The 21,363-nt window shown below is 40.2% G+C and overlaps 1 protein-coding gene across 4 annotated transcripts; it reads left to right on the top strand.

Moving 5' to 3' along the window:
- Positions 1 to 324: 324 nt before the first annotated feature.
- LOC101735510 (elongation of very long chain fatty acids protein AAEL008004) lies at positions 325 to 21,290 on the top strand. 4 transcript variants are annotated; one of them, XM_004926859.4, is made up of 7 exons: positions 325 to 1,752; positions 3,236 to 3,304; positions 5,412 to 5,602; positions 17,077 to 17,217; positions 18,571 to 18,676; positions 19,522 to 19,655; positions 21,079 to 21,290. In XM_004926859.4, the coding sequence occupies exons 2-7, from the start codon at positions 3,244 to 3,246 to the stop codon at positions 21,247 to 21,249; spliced, it is 804 nt and encodes a 267-aa protein (XP_004926916.1). In that variant the 5' UTR covers positions 325 to 1,752; positions 3,236 to 3,243; the 3' UTR covers positions 21,250 to 21,290. The 4 variants fall into 4 exon arrangements, with proteins under 4 accessions (XP_004926916.1, XP_062529062.1, XP_062529064.1 ...); XM_062673078.1 differs by having other exon boundaries at positions 325 to 2,765; positions 3,188 to 3,304; XM_062673080.1 differs by lacking the exons at positions 325 to 1,752; positions 3,236 to 3,304; positions 5,412 to 5,602 and adding exons at positions 6,789 to 6,920; positions 7,984 to 8,039.
- Positions 21,291 to 21,363: the final 73 nt, after the last annotated feature.

Below are 21,363 nucleotides of genomic sequence, written 5' to 3'. Positions count from 1 at the left end.
TACAGCTACAACTCCAATAATTAATGGTGTGAATTTAGTACAAAAATTAAAAAGTTATATTAAATCATGGTTAAAAGCCTTTTATCCCGTAACTTTGACATCTTATTTAAAAAAAAAAAAAACTGTATTTAACGCTGTAAAAACGCACGTTATTTACGCAACTGCACGTTATTTCAAAAAAATGTTCCATTTTATTTTGATTTAAAAATGATATAACGTTTGCTGTTTCTCTTTCTATAAAAAAAACTGTCAACATTATCAAAAACTTGGGGCCTTAAAAAAATTCGACAATAAATTATCATAATAAAACAGTTAAAAATATTGTAATGCTTATATTTCCTAAACTTAATTAAGTTTACAAATTGTTTGCCTTCAGTATGAATACAGGCTCTGCATCACCTCAGAAAAGATCTTTTAACCAATCGTGAGTTTATTTCTTCTGCTGTTTTAGCAATTTTGTGGCGTAGTTCGGCTAGATTTTGTATTGGCTTTATGTGCACTTTTTCTCAACATGATTTTATGGTGAACATGTAAGGTGGACTTCAACATCAAAATTCACTTTTTTCGTTTCGCTTTAGGTGATCCGTAGGCCGTTTCGCTACAAATAGAATTGATTACTGACCATAGATAACAACACTTGATTACTAAACAGCCTTCAAGCCGTCTTTGCCACGTTTTTATACTCGACACGACTTTTCGAGAACTTTTCCGACAATATTAGTTGTTTTGATATCCGTTTTCGCTATTTTACAACAGATGGAGTTAGTTGTACTGCCAAAACACTATTCAACAAAAAAATCGTACAAGAAATTGCCCTCGTACTGGTAAATTGTCAGCGGCGCTCATAGACATCAGCAATACCGGAAGCATACCCAAGCCACTGCGAATCCGCGCCCTGCGCTACCGACACTAGCACGCTGCCAGCCAGCAGTTTTACAGTGGAGGAGTGATCAGTTAACGGTGTATCACGTTCCGCCCTGCAGGCTAGTTCTGGTCTAGCGGGGTATTCCGTCACGTCAGTAGCACCGTCCGAAGGTCTGTCGTACCGAGATGGCCGTCGTAGAGTCGACGACTATCGCTTCGACGAAATCGTCGGCCGGGTGTCTTTGGGGAAATCTGCTTGTCTTGCTGTCTTGTTGACCTTAGTTCTGTCTCGGGCGGGGATCGGGAGTGGGGCGAGATTTGCAAGGAGCTCCGTTAGTGGATGCGCCCTTATTATCTTCGGTTTCTTTTTCTTCTCGCTTCGTTTTCCTCAATACTGTGGCTAACGCAAGGAGATTCGGCTAAAAGGAGATTCGGCCCCCGACCCGAAAATAAAAAGCTAAGTACCATTTTTTCTATTAAGCATAGGTACTTGATGAAATGTATTCTATGGAGCAGGAATAGCATCGTGTAATAAAAATCAATTCTACACAAAAAAAAAAGTGTATTTACGATACGGGTATTCGTCGTAAGCGTATTAAAACATTATTTATCCTAATATGCAACTGGAAACTTCTTTCGAAATTGACAATTAATGACACGAATCATTTAGAAATCGATTTGCGGTCATTGATTATCATTATTACGGTCGCATATTTAAGAAATTACTACACTAGTTTGGGCAGGTAATTGAACCATCTGTTAATTGTAAACACAATTCATTAATTTAATTCAGTTCAGCACGAGGTACGAGGTGAGTTTTCGAGGTTCAATTGTCGGAATTAGTCACAATCGAGTGCTGATCACCAGAGGAACAAGACGCCCTGCAAGGTATTTTAAAGCTGTTATACTTTTGTACTAGTTCGTAAATTTTGTAAATTTAATAATATAAATAAACCATAAACCCAACTAAGCATTAAAAAAATATCGATAATATTAATTTATTTCTTAAATTTATTTAATTTTTTAAATTTAAATTTATTATTTGTTCTCCGATTGAATCTGTCAGTGAATAGTGACTGTCCCTGACTACTTGACCGTGGGTCGTGGGGTTGATTCGCGCGTCGGAAAAGCATTCGTGTGACGAATTTTAACGTGAAATCTAATTTTTTTTATTGCATCGATGAATGGACGGCTCACGGCCCACCTGGTGTTAAGTGGTTACCGGAGCCCATAGACATCTACAACGTAAATGCCGTCACTCACCTTGGGATATGAATTCTAAGGTCTCAGTATAGTTACAACGGCTGCCCCACCTTTCAAGCCGAAACGCATTACTGCTTCACGGCAGAAATAGGCAGGGTGGTAGTACCTATCCGTGCGGACTCACAAGAGGTCCTACCACCAGTAATTACGCAAATTATAATTTTGCGGGTTTCATTTTTATTACACGATGTTATTCCTTCACCGTGGAAGTCAATCGTGAACATTTGTTGAGTACGTATTTCATTAGAAAAATTGGTACCCGCCTGAGATTCGAACATCGGTGCATCGCTCAACACGAATGCATCGGACGTCTTATCCGTTAGGCCACGACGACTTCATATTGATTATTAGGACTATAATTTAAGATATCCTTTGCTTTTGAGTGCTGGTGAACACACGCCCCACACGAATATGAGTGCTCACCGATGTTCATGGACATCATCAGTCATTACAGCATCATTCAAGCTACTTTCTATTGAGATATTTAAATGTTGTACCCCAATATGGTAGCTGAATTGGCTACTCTTATTGTCATTAGTACCAATAATAAACACGGACTACTGTTTATGTATATTATCTACATAACTCCAGTTTTTACACATAAAAGATATTTTATAATATAATTAGTTTAACTAGAGGTCGCGCAGTAGTCAAAATTCGACTATAATTAATTGAAATCATAAGTTTGAACATTATTATGGTTCTATTGTCAAAGACTATTATACTTCTATAATCACAAATTTCGCCAAGACTACTAAAGAAAAATATTAATAAATACAAACAATATTTAATCTATTCTCAATTTAACCACAGACGTCAAGAACAAAAGTTTGACAATAAATAAACAGTATGCATGCGTGTGTGTGTGTCAAATACACGGTAGTGTGTGTAATGTTTTCTTTATTGATTTAATGTATCTTATAGCATTATTTAAAAAAAAATTAGCATTGTGCACTTCTTCTCTATATTCTCTATAAGTGTGGAAAATTTCATACTCCTCCATCCGCGCAATTTTCGTAAAAAGGGGTACAAAGTTTTTGCTTCACGTATTAATATATAGATATTAACATTCTTTATATATTAATTATATTAACATTCTTTTTTTCAGGAACAGTCATGGGCACGCTAATCAAAAATATCACGCATTATTACCATTTTGTCAACGATGACTTGGCTGGTATGTAACGCATTTATTATTTTAGTGCAGTTGAAGTATGTATATAACATACCTTTAATTGCTTCTGTGCGAATTCTTTTACTTTCTCGATAGCGTAAAAGTTAACTCGAATTTGTACCCTCGCCCACCCGGTGAAACTGGAAAGACTTCAGGGACACCAGTGGTCTATCATTAAAAAAAAAATTGGGGTGAACGTTTGCCTACGTTTGCCACTAGGGGCGCTGTTCCAATTGCATCAAATTTGAGTTAGCTTGTACGCCCTCGAGAACGTTAAAAGACCCGCACTAAGCACACTGATCCCGGTCATCGTTCTCGTCGAACCCGTCGCTTGCGACGAAGGGCTCCACGAGTAAATTAACCCACAGACACAGCCCACTGAGTTTCTCACCGGATCTTCTCAGTGGGTCGCGTTTCCGATCCGGTGGTAGATTCTGCGAAGCACGGCTCTTGCTAGGGTTTGTGTTAGCAACGTCGTCAGGTTTGAGCCCCGTGAGCTCACCTACCTACTAGTTAAAGTTACGCTGAAATAGCCTCTCAAGGCTATTAGCTTAGGTAAGAAAAAAAACACTGGTACACTCCGTGTAAGTACCATAGAGGGTTAATATAGAGAAGATCTGACCTTGTCAATTGCAGCTCGAGTCTCCATCTCTGAGCTACAGGCAGTGGCTTTGGACCTTGAGATGTAACTTCGATATTTAAATTAGATACAGGATCTGGTTCGAGGATATTGAACAGAATAATAAATAGCTTAACAGTATTTTGGGAAGATACGGGTGGTATGCGTGGCAGGGCGTGAATGAGGTTAAGTTAAGGCTTGATGCTATCCTACATATTTTTTCTGTGGAAGTCTTGCCGAAAATGAGCAACGGTAACTTGTTCATAAGTATGCTATTGATCTAATTATAAATAAACAAAACAGTTAAATAACATCTATTGTTTTTTAAACGGTTTTCTTCTTTTTGTTCGGCGTTTATTCATTGACGGGGTCTGTCACTTTCTTTGTTTTTAATGTGTCAATTATAATAATACAAAATGTTATTTAGCACGTATATCAAATCTAAGTCTTGAAGATGCTATAAACATGGTCGATTATCGATCGAACAGTAGTTTTATTTATTCATTAAAAGCGATACACAGTATTCAATGCAAATTTTTCGCTTTAACAAAGAATATTGCTAGTACTACACATTAAATTACAAAAATTCTTGTTTTGATTGTTTGAAAACCACTATTGAAACAATAAAATCACACGTCATTGTTAAAATATTCAAATGTTTTGACATTAGGTTTTCAAAATTCGTTTAAATGTGCTCATTTGAAAATTATTATTAATTGTAGGTACCTAATTAACGTGATCATTAGTACTGACAACACAAGGCTGTCGTAAAATAACATTACACCGTCAATGTGACAAAAGATAAAATCTTAAGCCAAAGGTCAGAAGTCGCTAAATAATGGCAGCCACAGCATATTAAAAAACGGAATGAATAAATAAATAATATTTTACATATGAATAAATAGGAATACTCATACCAAAGACCTCTAGCAAGTCCCTTCTACACTTCGATCAACAATAGTAACTATTGTTGATCGAAGCTTCTACATGACTATTCCATTTATAATTTCGGGCTTCGCCAAAGCGAGATTTAGCTTTTATGAAATATCTTTTTATTTAAAATTGATTTATCTATGTATGTTCCTAGACTCCGAAACGGCTGGACCGATTTCGATGGAATTTTCTAGAAATATTCAGTTTGCTTAAACCCAAAAATCTAAGATGGTATTTTTTATGTACAATCAAAATTATTGGGAATGTTCCTATGCAACAAAAGGCAAACGGCAATTAAACTTTTTTTTTATCGCTTAGATGGGTGGACGAGCTCACCTAGTGTTAAGTGGTTACCGGAGGCCATAGACATCTACAAAGCAAATGCCGCCACCCACATTGAGATATGTGTTCTAAGGTTTCAGTATAGTTATAACAGCTGCCCCACCTTTCAAACGCATTACTGCTTCACGGCAGAAAGAGGCGGGGTAGTAATACCTACCCGTGCGGACTCACAAAACGTTCTACCACCCGTAAACTTATTCTCTGTTTCGTCAACAGATCCACGGACGAAGACTTTCCCTTTGGTTTCAAACCCGATACCGGTGCTCTTGATCTTGTACGTGTACCATCGGTTCGTTCGCTCTTGGGGCCCGGCGCTGATGGAGAACCGGCAGCCCTTCAAACTGAAGACAACGATAATCATATACAACCTCGTGCAAATTTATCTGTCCTTGTACTTGGCAGCTCAGGTATGTTCAAGCAGAATTTAAAAAAAAAAAACGCACACCAATGGAACAAACGGAATTTTATTTTAGTACTAGCTGACCGGGCAGACTTCGTAGTGCCTCAATCGATAAATAAAAGACCTAAACTTTTGTATAAAATAAACTTAAAACAAAGAAAAGGAATCCGTCCGACGGGGGACACGTCAAAGGAAAAACAAAATTGTTTATTTTTATTTAAGTAATTCCGAGAACTTTCATATTTATCTACCTTTTAAACCTTCTCTGGACTTCCACAAATAATTCAAGACCAAAATTAGCCAAATCGGTCCAGCCGTTCTCGAGTTTTAGCGAGACTAACGAACAGCAATTCATTTTTATACAATGACATATAGATTCAATAGATTCAATAAATCCAAGGTAAGATACCTAATAGCTAATGATAAATAGATAACTACATACTGTAACCTTTATGACATATTTTATATTAAAGTTCGAACGAAACGACAAAGCGACACTAAAGAAAGATAACATTTATAGGATATTCTGGCAAGCGGAAATCCTATAGGTTTATGAAGAGTAAACATCCTTCCTTATTAGCTTCCAGTTGGAACAGCGCCCCTAGCGGCAAACGTAGGCAAACGTTCCAACTCCATACTTTAATTAACTTTTACGCTATCGAGAAAACTCGCACTAAGCACACAGATGACTATGTATGTCATAAGATAATAATATAAAACTGGAATTATTTCCAAAAAAAAAAACATTGCGATACCCTTCCCACCGGACGTACGATTTTATCGTGGTAGAAACGGGCAGATCTGTGGCTAGTCAAACTTGCGCCAGACATTCAATAATATGTAGGTATAATGAAATGAAGTTTCACAACGAAAGTTCATTGACTTTACACAAGCAAGTTGTAATTAATTGTATTTTTTTTATTTTTTTTACTATACGCACAGAACTCATTCGTTTATTCACTTACAGTTTTAAATTTTGATCGAGTTATTTTTGTAATTCAATATTATTGTCATATTTATAAATTATAACTTTAATGTTTGTAAATAAATACTTGTGCTGTTAGTATAAAAATATTATGCTAAAAATAGCCGAACGTATTATATTTAACCTTTTTTTTCCCTGTTCAATTTATTATCAAATATTATTACTTGTTTTAAAAACCGATTTCTTAAAAGCGCCTTTATTAAAAATCGTAACTGGGTAGTGTGATAGCGATGTGAATATTTTTAGGTGTCAAGGAAACGGTTTTATATGAATTAATGAAACATTAATGAACAAGGCAACAAAAATAATATAAGAATATTAATTTGAAAAAAAAAACGTGGTGAGTTTTTTTTTTATCGCTAATTCGCACAACTATAGGTCTTTTAAGAACGGGAGCTTGATTTAATTATGTAAATATTCTGACATTCAAGACGTATCTGCACAATATGTTTTAGCAATATTCAGTTGAAATAATCTCTTTTGAATTGCAATGTATTGTACTCGTAGGAAAGTATTTTTATTACTTCTACTACTACTACATCCATCAAAGCAATAAAAAAAAATAAAAAAAAAAAACAATTCGAACATTTCCTTTCCATTTAAAGGCAAATGGAACTAGCCGGTATTTGGGAGCCTGTGGGTGCCCGCCTTTTTGGTATAGCGTTTAGCAACCCTGGTCACTGCATCCCAGGCTCTGGATTCCCGGTCGGACACACAATACTCGTTAAAAAGATTTGGTATTCGGAGTTTGCTTTGTTTGTTTTTCGTATGCGAATCAAGTACTCGTAACAAGTACCCATAGGGATATTGTAACTTGGCTGTAGAATGTCATCCATGTGTGTTTAAAAAAAAAAGAAGGAAAAACAAAGAAGCATTTGAATTTAAGCCTTAGTCTATTTTTTGTTTTTTTTTTATTTTTTATTTTTATTGCCTTTGTAGGCAGACGAGCATACGGCCCACCTGATGGTGAGTGGTTACCGTCGCCCATGGACTTCAGCAATGCCAAGGGCAGAGCCAAGCCGCTGCCTACCGCTTAATACTCTCCACAAGCTTCGTTTGAAGAAGGACATGTCTAAATAAATGAAAATTACCATCATTAATGAAGTAATTTATATAATATGACCTGAAGCGATATTTCGTGCTAAATTTGAAGGCCGTATTTTAAACAGAAGGTTGTGTAGAAACAACTAGCAAGAGATGATTTCAAATCTCCGTCGAGTTCACGTGTTTGGATAGTAAATTTAGAATATCACGATTGCTTTTTGAAAACTCCTATATATTATTGAAAGTATTAAGCACGAATATCGTTTAGAAATACCGGCCTATCAAACACAATTGAACGGAGAACACGTAAGGTTTAAAAAAAAACTGTTTTTTTTTTGAAATGTTAACGTTGTAACCAGGGACGTCTTAAACTAGGATGGGGCCCTTGGGCACACAAGAATTTGAGGCCCTTTTGGTAAGTAAAAAAAGCGAATTATAATAACATTTTTTACTGAGTATGACCATTTATTATAGGTAATCAAATACAGTATGATATAATATGTCATTAATGATATTAGAATGCTCCTGGTTTTTTGGTTACGATATCGATAACGGTTTCTTTCAGGATTTCTGTTGAGCGAAATCTTCTATTATAGGCATAGTATATGCCTTGTAAATACTTTACTGATTTGTGAAAAAAGTGTAATGTGCCCGACAAAAATGTTTTGAGAATAAACGTGTCAGAGAAATTGTCGGTCTTTCGGGCCCCCTGAGAATGGGGGCCCTGGGCACGGGCCCCGTGTGCCCTTATGGTAAAGACGGTATTGGTTGTAACTGTTGTTTGGACTAAATAAATATTTTATGTAAATGTGCCGTGGTGTTAAAGCCCTATTCATTAAAACATCGATTCGGGTATTCAATTAAAATTCGATTTCAATTGTCGTTTCGTTTATTTTGACAATGCCCCGTTTGAGGCAGACTTTGACCTCTGCGTGTGTATTGTCTTTTAAGTCCATCGCAGCGGAAACGTAAAGTTTTTTTTTTTTTTAATTCAATTTGCTTCTATAATTAAACTTAGAATGGACTACTTTAACATAAATTAACATATACTCAATTTATTATTATTTTTCAGAGACGTAAGTAAATGTATATTTAATGTTCAGTTATGTCTTCATATGTGAGATTCGGCCCCGTACCCGCAACATTTTTTTTTAAATTGCTTAATTGGGTACACGAGCTCACAATAGACATCTACAACGTAAATGCGCCACCCACCTTGAGATATAAGTTCTAAGGTCTCTGTATAGTTACAACGGCTGCCCCACCCTTCAAACCGAAACGCATTACTGCTTCACGGCAGAAAATTGGCAGGGTGGTGGTACCTACCCGTGCGGACTCACAAGAGGTCTTACCACCAGTAACATGAACAACTTACTCTTCTTTTACTTACTCTTCTTATCGAACCGCTCTTTTCGATATCGAGTCGAGGGATCCTGCTCCTCCCCGCGACCTCTCACGGGAAAATCTCAGTCCTCTCTTCATTCCTTTTTAGTTTATTTATTAATGACAATTACCGATATCCGCGGACCCATTTAGTCTTATTCGTCAATTATTATTATTCGAGCAGGAACAAGTCTCTAATCGCGAGTAAGCTATCGACATTAATCCAGAGAAAAATAAAGCGGTGCTCTTTCAAAGGCGAAATTCAACCTCCTTCTGTATTAGGCGTAGGAATCTCACACCCCCGATTACCTTCTTCGGCCAATCCATACCTTGGGACAGTAAGGTCAAGTACCTGGGAGTTATTCTGGATGCATCTATGACATTCCACAAACACACAAAGTCTGTCCGAGACCACGCCCCATCTATCCTCGGTGGGCTTTACCCCATGATTTTGTAATCGGAGTAAAATGTCCCTTCGGAACAAGGTGACACTCTACTAAACTTGCGTACCATCCGTTATGACATATGTGAGTGTGGTGTTTGCTAACGCGGCCCGCATCTGGATAGACACCCTCCAATCCCTACAATCCCGCTTTCGCAGGCTAGCTGTCGGAGCTCCGTGGTTCGTGAGAAACGTCGACCTACACAATGATTTGGGCCTTGAATCGATCAGAAAATACCTGAAGTCAGCGTCGGAACGGTAGTTCGATAAGGCCATGCGTGATGATAATCGCCTCATCGTTGGCGCCACTGAGTACTCCCCGACTCCGACTCACGCAAGAGCCAGTCACCGTCGCGAAACTGGCAAGGTCTCTGGGCCACCAGGAATCTTTCCTCCTAAAAAAATATATTATACCCCTAAAGAATAAAATTTTAGTAAATTAGTATGGAAATCACGACATTTGGCGTACCCATCAAAAACTTCCGCATGTGTTAATACAGGTTATGAATTATCTTTATCCGAAATGTCATACAAATTCGTTGAGTGTGATGCATCATAAATATCCAGAAATAATATTTCTTGAAAAAAAATGTTATCTATTAAAGACACTATCGTAAACTAAATGTTGGGTTACGAATATTTCTTAAGAAACCACATTGCCGTTAGTCTATACTTAACACAAATGAATATTAAAAGGTAAACATTTTGTTGTGGTTTTGTGGCCCCAGAACGAGTTCTAGGACGTCTTACTGTCGAAACCTTTCAAGAATTTCATTGCTGACGACTCAAAATATGTTCGTTATTTAGAAACAAAACTGCCTACATCGACGCTTTTGACAGGTTCATTACTTTACTGCTGTAATGTTGACAGACGAGAGAAGTATTCCTACGCTTTCTCATTAAAGTTTTTAAGTCTTCGGAGCGTGAGCAGTCTTGAACTTCATACCACCTTTGTGTGTGTGTGTGTGTGTATCCTCTTAGCGTCGAAAACGGACAAACGTCTTAATATTATTTGTTGTTGGTATTGTTATTTGATCTCTGATTTTTTTCTCTCTTTTCCCTTTGTATGTAACAAATAATTAGATTGACAATAAATGCAGGTGATATGTAGTTTTAAAACAACAATGTCTATGGTCTCTCTATAGCAGATGAGCCGCAAAAGCGTACAGAGGAAGATAAAAAAGGGTGCGTGTACTTATGTACGCGCGTAAGAAGTTATACTTTATTTTTATTTAATTTATTTCTTTTTTATTAATTTAAATTTTAATCTATTTGAAAAAAAATCGATTAAACAACATCCTCAAACACGCATATTGGACATCCCTTTTCTTGACATCGTATAAATTCGGTCATTCTCGGTACGGTTCGGAAAGTTCACCTGCGGCTATATTCAGACTCGCCAAGTTACGTCGGTCGTATTGTAATGAGCGATTTAGTGGGCAACTTCATTCTGTAAATTTTGTGTCACGGTACGCGCGCATCGTAAAATTTCACTCTCATCAATTTTTCATAACGCGCCTAAAGAAGTATAACTTCAAAAAGTATCCAATCCTGTCTACCGTCAGAAGCGAAGTCTTACAGTCTTGGTAATAGCGTTTAAATGGTTCTTATTCTGGAACGTTCCGATAGCAGCCTGTGTAATCCACAGCAAGTTTCGTCTTTCAAGTCATGTACAATGAGGACTTAGAATGTTTATGATCATCCGCTACTTGCGTCTGGAACTTTCCGTTGTCTGACGAAAAACACTCATTAATCTTTTATTGATATGACGATAATTATACTGCCCATTTATAAACCTATTCAATTTTGTTTTTATTGTTTAGACGAGTGAGCGGGCTCATAATCCACACGGCGTTAAGTGGTTACCGGGTGCCTATGGACCCCGTTAACCACTCAACCGATGGTTCACTCAATGGAATAAAAAAAACGGAGCTTAGCTTCGTGCTTTGCGTGCGTTTCCCGAAAATCCTCATTCAAGTTTGAGTGAGATAGCCGCCGAACTTTCTGTGCTGTACGACCCATTTTATATAATCACTTGGATGCAGAACACGTTGCGGCTTGGTTAGTCTTAAAATACCTGAATTTTCTCCAAAAACTAAATCGTACAAGAGTAGCTCAGAATATGCTAATGCAAATTAATTCCGACCCAGCATTCATTAAAGCATTGTTACTTGTGACGAGACGTGGGTTTTACGAGTTTGATATTCAAGCTAGTCAACAAACTTCGGAATGGCGGCTTCCAACTGAACCGAAACCGGAAAAACCACGCCGAAGTCGATCAAAAGTCAAAGTTGATTGTATTTTTTTTTTTAATATCGCGTTGCTGTGCACTATATATTCTTGCCGGAAGGTCAAGCGAGAAGTAAACAATTAGGTTAATTATTTGAACGTTGTGCAGTAATTACGAGAGCAAATCGACTAAAAAGGCTTTTTTTTTTTTTGTGGTCAGGAGGAAATCGCCGGACTTCCGCCCTTTTCTGGGGATACTGGGCGGGGTATGTCAGAGTCGAACTGACTAAAACCTCCTGTCGCTCAACAACCAACGTCCAAACCTCGCATGAGACAGAACTCATGACAAGGCAAAGGGGGGAAAGTGAAGCGTTTAGTGCGGAGCACATCTCTCCCATCACCCTCCCCCTCGGGACGCCGGACTGGCGGTCGTCGGCGCCACGACCACCAGCCTTCTCGGTCGGCAGACTGTCCGAAGCCCGCCTAGATGGCGCCGGTTAGAGTGGGTTACCCTACGGAATACCCCGCTGGACCAGAACCAGCGTGGGTCGAGGATAGCCGGCCTTCCATCACCCGGATGCTCTTGCGTAAAACGCGTGCAGAGCAGCTTGCACGTCGTCTTCTTAGGTCCCCCTCGCCGGTCCCCAGACCAACATGTGAGGGGGACCCGAAACACTTAGAGGGCCAGGGCTTGGGCGAGATCCACCTCCCTGGCCCCCGCTCGACGGTGGCGGGATTGTGCGTCTCTCACGCGCCCCGCCGCCTCCTTCTGCGAGATGGTGCACTCGCAGAAGTCGAGCATCGCCTTCCACGACTCGTCGTCGCCGAGCATCGATGCCACAACACACGGCAACGGCAAGTCGGTTCCTATTTTTGCGAGGAGGACACGGCGCCACCCCTCCCATGCGGGGCAGGCGACGAGCGTATGCTCTGCCGTGTCCAAGTCGCAACCACAATGGTGGCACTCTGCCGTCGGCTCGGCTGTGATCCGGTGCAGGAACTCACCGAAACAACCATGCCCAGTGAGCACCTGCGTGAGCCGGAAAGTGAGGCGTCCTCTGTCACGATTCACCCAATCCACAAGGACCGGGCGAATCGCCTCGACGGTCCTACGACCAGCCGAAGGATCAGCCAGCCGTCTGGACCATGACTCCAGCACGGACCGCCGAGATTGGGCCCTCCGCGCTCTGACCACATTGGGGCTGGGACGCGCCACGCCCCGGGCACGAAGGTCAGCCCGCCACTTATAGTCAGCGGCGAGCGCCTCCGCTTCCAGAACCCAAGGCGGCGTCCCAGCCAGTACACACGCCGCCTCAAAGGAGATGGTGCGATAACCACGGATGACCCTGACCGCGATGGTGCGTTGCGGCCGTTGCCGCAGCTTCGCCACCCCCACGGCCAGGGACTGGCCCCACACGGGCGCCCCGTATAGGGCCATTGACCGCACCACCCCCGTATAGAGACGGCGCGTCACCCGGTCAGGCCCCCCGACGAGGGACCAGGTTCCAAAAGTGAGCACGAAAGGTCCAACGACTGTCCAGAATGAGGCCGAGGTACTTCAACTGCACCCCAACCCCGATACGGACGCATCCAACCACGATATGGGCATCGACAGGTGGCACTCTCCGGGGCCTGTGGAACCACATGGCCTCGGATTTACTGAGCGCCACGTCGAGGCCCAATCTCCTAATTTTGCCGACGACATGCGCCACCCCAGCCGTAGCAAGACGGGCAGACTCAGCAAAACTCCCCCCCCCGGGCCACGACCAACATGTCGTCCGCGTAACAGATTACGCTCAGGCCCGGGAGGAGGGCACCTCTCAGCACCCAGTCATACCCGATATGTCCGACCACCGTGTCCGGTACACGTGACCGATCTGTCCTCTAAGTAGGAACCCACCAGCCGGCGAAGGTAGGGGGGCACTCTATGACGTTCCAGCGCCCCCCCTATCACGGACCAGGGCAGGGTGTTAAACGCATTGGCGATATCGAGCGACACCGCCAAAGCCACCCCACCCCTGGAGACGGCCTCCTCCGAGAGGGCCCGCACGCGAAGGATCGCGTCTACCGTTGAGCGGCCCTCTCGGAAGCCATACTGCTCCGCCGACAGATCGGGTCCCACCCCGACCAGATGCTGGATGATGCGGGCTGCCAGAATGCATTCCAGCAGCTTGCCCACCTCATCCAGCAACACGATGGGGACTAAAAAGGCTAGACTTGTACAAAAACTCAGCAAAATTAAGCTATCAATCAGCCTTGATCTCGAGAATCCAACGGCGAAATAATAGATTCTCCTATTCTTATGTTCATTAAAATATGATGTAATAAATTGCACATGTAATAAAAGAATAAAAATAAAAACTTGTTAAAAACAAGCCATTAAAAAGGAATTGTTAAGACTTAGGTTGTTTTTTTTTTTTTAAATATGCGATTAACGACAAGTATAATTTGGTTTAATTTATGTGTAAACATTCAATTAGTTTTCAGCTTGTCTGAGATAGCGAAGCGTGTGATGATGACGCGTGATTGTATGGTGAGAAACATTTGACATTGACAGCAAACGCTATGAGAGCGAAGCAATTTCAGTGCCGGTTTTCATTGGCAAAAGTTTCAACATAGAAAATACACTTAAAATTTAAGAATTCACAATTTTCCATTCCGACATGCTATTCATATTCATAAGAAGCAAAAAATTAAAACACCAATATATTTATGATATATTTTGCAAATTTAAGACGAATATTTTTTTTGTTTGTTTGAGCGAACGAAGTGAATTGAGTTCTGAAGGTCCATGTAGTGTTTATCAGTTAACACCTTCCCTGAGCTATCATTTTCAAAGAGCTGGGGCTTTGGGGACATAAAATATCTCGTAACTAACCTACCCTTTGTTGCGTTGGAGACCTAATCAGTCTCCTAAAAATACAGTAGGTACTTATTGAAAATAATTTATCTTTCAAAAAACGAATGACATATATTTTGAAGTTTTTGTGATATAGTAAGATAGCCTATTGCTCTATATTTTGCTAGGTTCGCACGCAGTTATGACATTAGTATAAAATACAGATACCAAAAAAATTTTGCTCGCTTACAATATCTCTGGACCTCGCTGGAATGTGAAGCCCCTCCTCGTTGACCTTTCGCCAGGTCCAAAGATAATGTAACCGGGTTGTAGTGACCTTTATAGCTACCACTATTGTATTTCTCGATTACAATATCTCTGGACCTCGCCGGAATGTGAAGCCCCTCCCCGTTGCACTTTCGCTGGGTTCAGAGATAATGTAACCGGGTTGTAGTGACCTTTATAGCTACCACTATTGTATTGCTCGATTAAAATATTTCTGGACCTCGCCGGAATGTGAAGCCCCTCCCCGTTGCACTTTCGCTGGGTTCAGAGATAATGTAACCGGGTTGTAGTGACCTTTATAGCTACCACTATTGTATTGCTCGATTACAATATTTCTGGACCTCGCCGGAATGTGAAACCCCTCCCCGTTGCACTTTCGCTGGTTTCAGAGATAATATAACCGGGTTGTAGTGACCTTTATAGCTACCGCTATTGTATTGTTTGGTTACAATATCTCTGGACCTCGCTGGAATTTGAAGCCCCTCCCCGTTTCCCATTCGCCATGTCCAGAGATCAGATGTAACCGGGTTGTATCCCGTACCGCAATCGAAGTTAGTTCAATATGAGCAGTAAGTAGTGATGGAAATAAAATAATATGTCAGTTGTCGATTGAAAAAGTTTTATTACGTAAACACTTTGATTATTTGAATTGCACGCAAATGGTAACAATTCTTTTAGCTTTTTTAGCAGCGTCAGCGTTGTAATGTGTGTCCAACCCACACAATGCCTTTTTCGTTGCCACGTTGGAAATATTGATCTGTACATCTTCCTTCGAGGAATTGTGTAATCAAATGTATTATATAAATAAACAGCATGCAACCACGTCAGTGAAGTACATACAATGAAATCTAATTTTATTAGTTTTTCTAATAGTGAAAAGTTATTCGAGTGTCAGTGCATTTTTGTTCTTGGGCTGTTATGCTTTAAAAAAATATATGGTTTTATTAAACTAATAACCTTTTTTGAAACGAGGAGTGGGTACGGAAGCAATAACTGAGCATGTTCTGAATATTTAAAAGTTAAAATAGATTTTTTTTCAACCTTTGTATGACGGCATAAGCATTATTATTATAATAATTTAAATATTCGCGATTTCCCACGTCGATACTATGATAATACTAAATCGAGTCACGCAGAGGCCGCGCCCCCCACCTTCCCACTCTTGCGTCTACGAGACGTACGATTCCACGAGTATCGATATGTCTCCTACCGCAAGGAATGAAAATAATTATACTACTGTGCGTCAGGGACATAATCCATTTCTAATTATTATTTTCCTTGAATTCACTTTTATGTAGGAAGCAAATATGTATATTTGAGGCCTGTAAAATCAAAGGCAGCTAAACGCCTTAATGTCGTAAAATGTATTAACAATGGCTCTATCTTGTTTAGTTAATTGAACATGCATTAGTGTTTTCATGTTATAACAAATGCAGCTAAATCTCTAACAAATTCAGTTCGAAAAAGTTAAGTTTACTCTGTATTAAGTACTAATAAACGAAGTTTTATCATGTAAAATTCAGATTATTAGTAATATTCTCATTATTTAGAAATCTGTTTTAAAATAAAGAATATCGTAGGTAGCTATACGAACAAAGTTATTTCAGATTCTCAAACCGGGAGTGTTGCTAACACTGGCCCTAGCAAGAGCAGTAGGTACTTTGATGGATCGGGAGGATCCGTAATGACGTGTTTAGGGCCGATTTTTGTAGTTTACCTGAATATTGGATTTAGCTGCCTTTGATTTTATACGCCTCATTTGTCTTAATCATACTTAAAGAACTTTACACGTTAGAGCCTCCCGCGAGGAGTGAAACAGCACGATTATAGTCAACGTAAATACAAAAGTCTACAACAACAGCAAATACAAAAATAATACAAAAGTCCTGCAAGATATCAGTGTGCTTATAGCGAGTTTTTTAACTTTCTCGATAGCGTAAAAGTTAACCCAATTTTGTATGTAGTTGGAACAGCGCCCCTAGCGGCAAACGTAGGCAAACGATCCCATTCCATACAAATATGAACTAACTTTTACGCTATCGAGAACGTTAAAAAACTCGCACTAAGCACACTGATAGATCTCGTAACGCAACGAACCTGTTGAATGTGAACACGGAACTAATATGAACGTACTTATGAAAATCTCTTTTAATACTCAATACATAGTAATATGTACATACTAACAAAATATTAGCTTGATGATAATTTATAAATTACGGAATTCGGTATTTCGAATCCCATACAGTGATTGACGTTTGAATGTGTTTTTTCCAGTGCATGACAAGGTTGTATTGGTCAGGATATTACAATCTTTGGTGTCAGAAGATAATATTAGAAGACACGCCACTGGAGAGAATTGTCGTCAGCAGGGTCTGGTTGTATTACATGATTAAGATCATTGACCTATTAGATACGGTAAGTTTTTTTTGCTTCAGTGACTCTAAGATCTCTAAGTCTAAGTTGTTTACTGGTGGTAGGACCTCTTGTGAGTTTGTGCGGGTAGGTACCACCACACTGCCTATTTCTACCGTGAAGCAGTAATGCGTTTCGTCTGCAGTGCTGTGTTAGATGTCTATGGGCTCCAGTAACCACGTAACACCAGATGGGTGTGAGCTCGTCCACCATATAAGCAATAAAAAAAAATATGGCGGGCGCCCATATCAAAGCAGACAAAGGGTAGCGTGGTACAAGTCCCGACAAAATTGCATATTTATCATTTTGAAGTCGTCGTGGCCTAAAGGATAAGAAGTCTGATGCATTCGTATCTAGCGATGCATTGTTGTTTAGATCCCGCAGGCGGGTACCAATTTTTCTAATGAAATACGTACTTAAAAAATGTTCACGATTGACTTCCACGGTGAAAGAGCATCCTGTCATAAAAGTCGAGCCCGCAAAATTATAATTTGCCCTAATTACTAGTGGTAGAACCTCTTGTGAGTCCACGCGGGTAGGTACGACCACCCTGCCTATTTCTGCCGTGAAGCAGTAATGCGTTTCGGTTTGAAGGGTGGGGCAGCCGTTGTAACTATACTGAGACCCTTAGAACTCATATCTAAAGGTGAGTGGCGGCATTTACGTTGTAGATGTCTATAGGCTCCGGTTACCACTTAACACCAGGTGGTTTATGCGGTCTAAGGATAAAAAAGAAATACAAAAACCATTCTTAGCTCATTTTTAATAAAGAAAAAACAATATTGTAATGAAATCAATCAGCAATATTTACTGTGAAAAAATAGAATTCTTACGCAATTAACAATTTCGGTTTAAAGGGTTTATTTAGAGTGCTGACAGATCTCATGATTTATGTTTGTTTTGAAGTTCGTGCAATATGGCAATTGTTGCCTTTTACAGACTATCACGTCCGTACGGATCCATCCGAACCAATAACCTTTGCATTAGACGCCTTCAGCTCTAACACTAGGAGCAGGCTTAGGGACCCCGGTAACCGTATGTACTCGTCGAACTCGACAAAGAGATCGACGTGCAAGCTAACCCATACGTCAGCCCGCTGAGTTTCTCGCCGGATCTTCTCAGCGGGTCGCGATTCAGATCCGGTAGTAGATTCATTCGCGAAGCAGCTGCTCTTGAGTTGATAGGTCTCCTTCGGAGGAGCTCGGGCAGTGGTTAGCAAATCCCACCCCTCCTGGCTGGGCCTTTACTCGCCCACCTGTCCTGGTGAAACTAGAAAGGCGTTCGGGCCACCACAACTGTTTAGACATAACGTTTAACCTAATTAATGATGACTACCTTGGTCTGTTTCATGTTAAGGTTTTCTTCGTGCTTCGGAAGAAGTTCAATCAGGTGACGTTCCTCCACGTGTACCATCACTTAGGAATGTGTCTTCTTGGTTTCGTCGGAACTAAATATGTACCAGGTACTTCCTTTTTGTGTGGTCTGTTTGAACGAACTCTTTGTTAGTGCTTCGATAGACAGACGAGCATGCTTGCCATCTGATGGTAAGTGGTCACCGTGGCTCATGGATATCGACGATGCCGAGGACACAGCCAAGCCGAGTGCTTGCTACTTGCGGTATGACCATGAAGTCTTTAAATGTAAAAAAACTGGCCCAGACTCCAAGCCGAATTTTACTTGTGTTGCGCGATCATTCTCGTAGCTTCTTTTATCGATATGTATTTCGTAGAGCCGTAGACCCCTCTACAGGTCGTACTATGACGTAGTAATTTAATCGTATTAAAAACGGAATGAAAAGAAAAACAAAATACAATCACTTTTCAAACTCCAAAAAAAACCGGCCAGATTTTCAGCTAAGCCTTATTGTGTTTTTAATGTTATTATTTTCCTCATTACCGAATAAAACATCGACACTAGTGTAACAACAGGCGTCTACATTGTAAATGTACTGTCTAAAAGTGAAATAACAATTAAATATTTTTCTTTGACGTATCGCTCATAACATAACAGAGTGGTCGTAGTCGTAAATCAGTATTATTGCTGTGGGCAGAAGCTTTGGGCCAAACGAGCAAAAATTTTTTTATAAAACTTTAAATTACTATTTTTATAGGTTTTCCCGAGACATAATTAAAACTACTTTTACCTTTTAATCTCGCGTACCTATATTATTTCGACGAAAACCGCTCAGTGTTCGAAACGTAAAATTTAAAATAAAACACACGCGAGATAAAACCGTAAATGTAGTCATGATTAGGTATAAATTACCTAAGCCGAGTGTATTTGTGATATGACTTTTCCCTGTTGCAGGCGGTCATGGCGTGATGCTGGGTTTCATAAACTCATTGGTGCACGCGGTGATGTACAGTTACTACCTGGTCTCGATAATCAGGCCGCTCTGGGTGCGGCAGTGGTGGAAGAAATACATAACGCAATTGCAAATCGTAAGTTTTATTACTAACGCAGCACTTACAGAAACTCCATAGGTGTTTTTTTTTATTGCTGGATGGGTGGACGAGCTCACAGCCCACCTGGTGTTAAGTGGTTACTGGAGCCCATAGACATTTACGACGTAAATGCGCCACCCACCTTGAGATATAAGTTCTAAGGACTCAAGTATAGTTACAACGGCTGCCCCACCCTTCAAACCGAAACGCATTACTGCTTCACGGCAGAAATAGGAAGGGTAGTGATACCCACCCGCGCAGACTCACAAGAGGTCCTACCACCAGTAATGAATACTTAGGTAGGTTGACAAACGAAAATCAGATTTCGGTGGAGTTGATTAGTAATGTAATTCAAAGAATAGATGAAATCTGGCTTTCACTTTAAGCTTCGTCTTGGTAGCGTCAGAACGGTACTTCGACAAAGCGGCGTTGCACGAAAATCCTCATAACGTGGCCGCCGCTAATTACATATCCAACCCAGGCGACAGAGCAAAGTCGCCACCGCCGGAACATGTCTGAAACAGTGGTGGATTCTGCAAAGCACTGCTCTTGCTAGGGCCGGTGTTAGCAATTTTTTCCAGGTCAAGTCCGTGAGCTCGCCAACCTGTCCGCGCGTACCTAGAATAATCTTTTAACCTACCATCAAACAGCTGTACGTTAGTTCCCAGACGAAAAAATCTATAATCTGTATCTTAGTGTAATCTTAGCATAAAATAGGTTAACAAACGTTCAAATGCATGGAGACAAATTACATAGTGGTAAAGTAGATCACTAGACGAGAGCTGTGTCATTGCACAGAAAATTAAAAAAAACCTAATTTCAAACGTTTTTTTCCTTTAAAAAAGGTCATGCACTGTTTGAATAAAGCAAATTTTTTATTAATACCTAATATAAGTCGTCGTGGCCTAAAAAACGTCCGGTGCATTCGTATGTAGCAATGCACCGGTGTTCGAATCCCGCAGGCGGGTACCAATTTTTCTAATGAAATACGTACTCAACAAATGTTCACGATTGACTTCCATGGTGAAGGAATAACATCGTGTAATAAAAATCAAACCCGCAAAATTATAATTAGCGTAATTACTGGTGGTAGGACCTCTTGTGAGTCCGCACGGGTAGGTACCACCGCCCCGCTTATTTCTGCCGTGAAGCAGTAATGCGTTTCGGTTTGAAGGGTGGGGCAGCCGTTGTGACTATACTGAGACCTTAGAACTCATATCTCAAGGTGTGTGGCGCATTTACGTTGTAGATGTCCATGGGCTCCAGTAACCACTTAACACCAGGTGGGCTGTGAGCTCGTCCACACATCTAAGCAATAAAAAATAAAAATAAAAACCTATTTCTCTTTGTAAATAAGTATACGATTTTGTACTTCACCTTAAACATATAACCTTAATTCTTTCCGTTTTTCTTGTTACAGTTACAATTCTTATTGCTGATACTACACTTCGGGCACGTTCTATTCGAACCCTCGTGCGAATATCCGAAATGGGTGTCATTTGTATTCCTACCACATAATATATTTATTTTATTCTTATTCTCCGATTTTTACATTAAGGCGTACATTTTAAAGAAAAATAAAAACAAGTAGTTAAGTAACCTAAAATAAGTAAATTATATTTTTATAATGTTTGTTTTGTTTGAATCTTTTACCCTCTTTTTAGCTATTACTAGCGACCCGCCCTCATTTCGCTTCGCAAACTGT

Source organism: Bombyx mori, chromosome 16 (assembly GCF_030269925.1).
Source record: "Bombyx mori chromosome 16, ASM3026992v2".
Taxonomy (NCBI): domain Eukaryota; kingdom Metazoa; phylum Arthropoda; class Insecta; order Lepidoptera; family Bombycidae; genus Bombyx; species Bombyx mori.
The sequence above is the reverse complement of the archived record's forward strand: the minus strand, read 5'-3'. Positions and strand labels throughout refer to the sequence as shown.

What these genes read in the sequence shown, in the direction of transcription:
- LOC101735510 (XM_004926859.4), top strand. Translation starts at nt 3,244, where the DNA reads ATGGGCACGCTAATCAAAAATATCACGCATTATTACCATTTTGTCAAC. An exon ending in TGTCAACGATGACTTGGCTG is followed by an intron (nt 3,305 to 5,411) that starts GTATGTAACGCA and finishes TTTCGTCAACAG; the next exon opens with ATCCACGGACGAAGACTTTC. An exon ending in TCATTGACCTATTAGATACG is followed by an intron (nt 17,218 to 18,570) that starts GTAAGTTTTTTT and finishes TTTCATGTTAAG; the next exon opens with GTTTTCTTCGTGCTTCGGAA.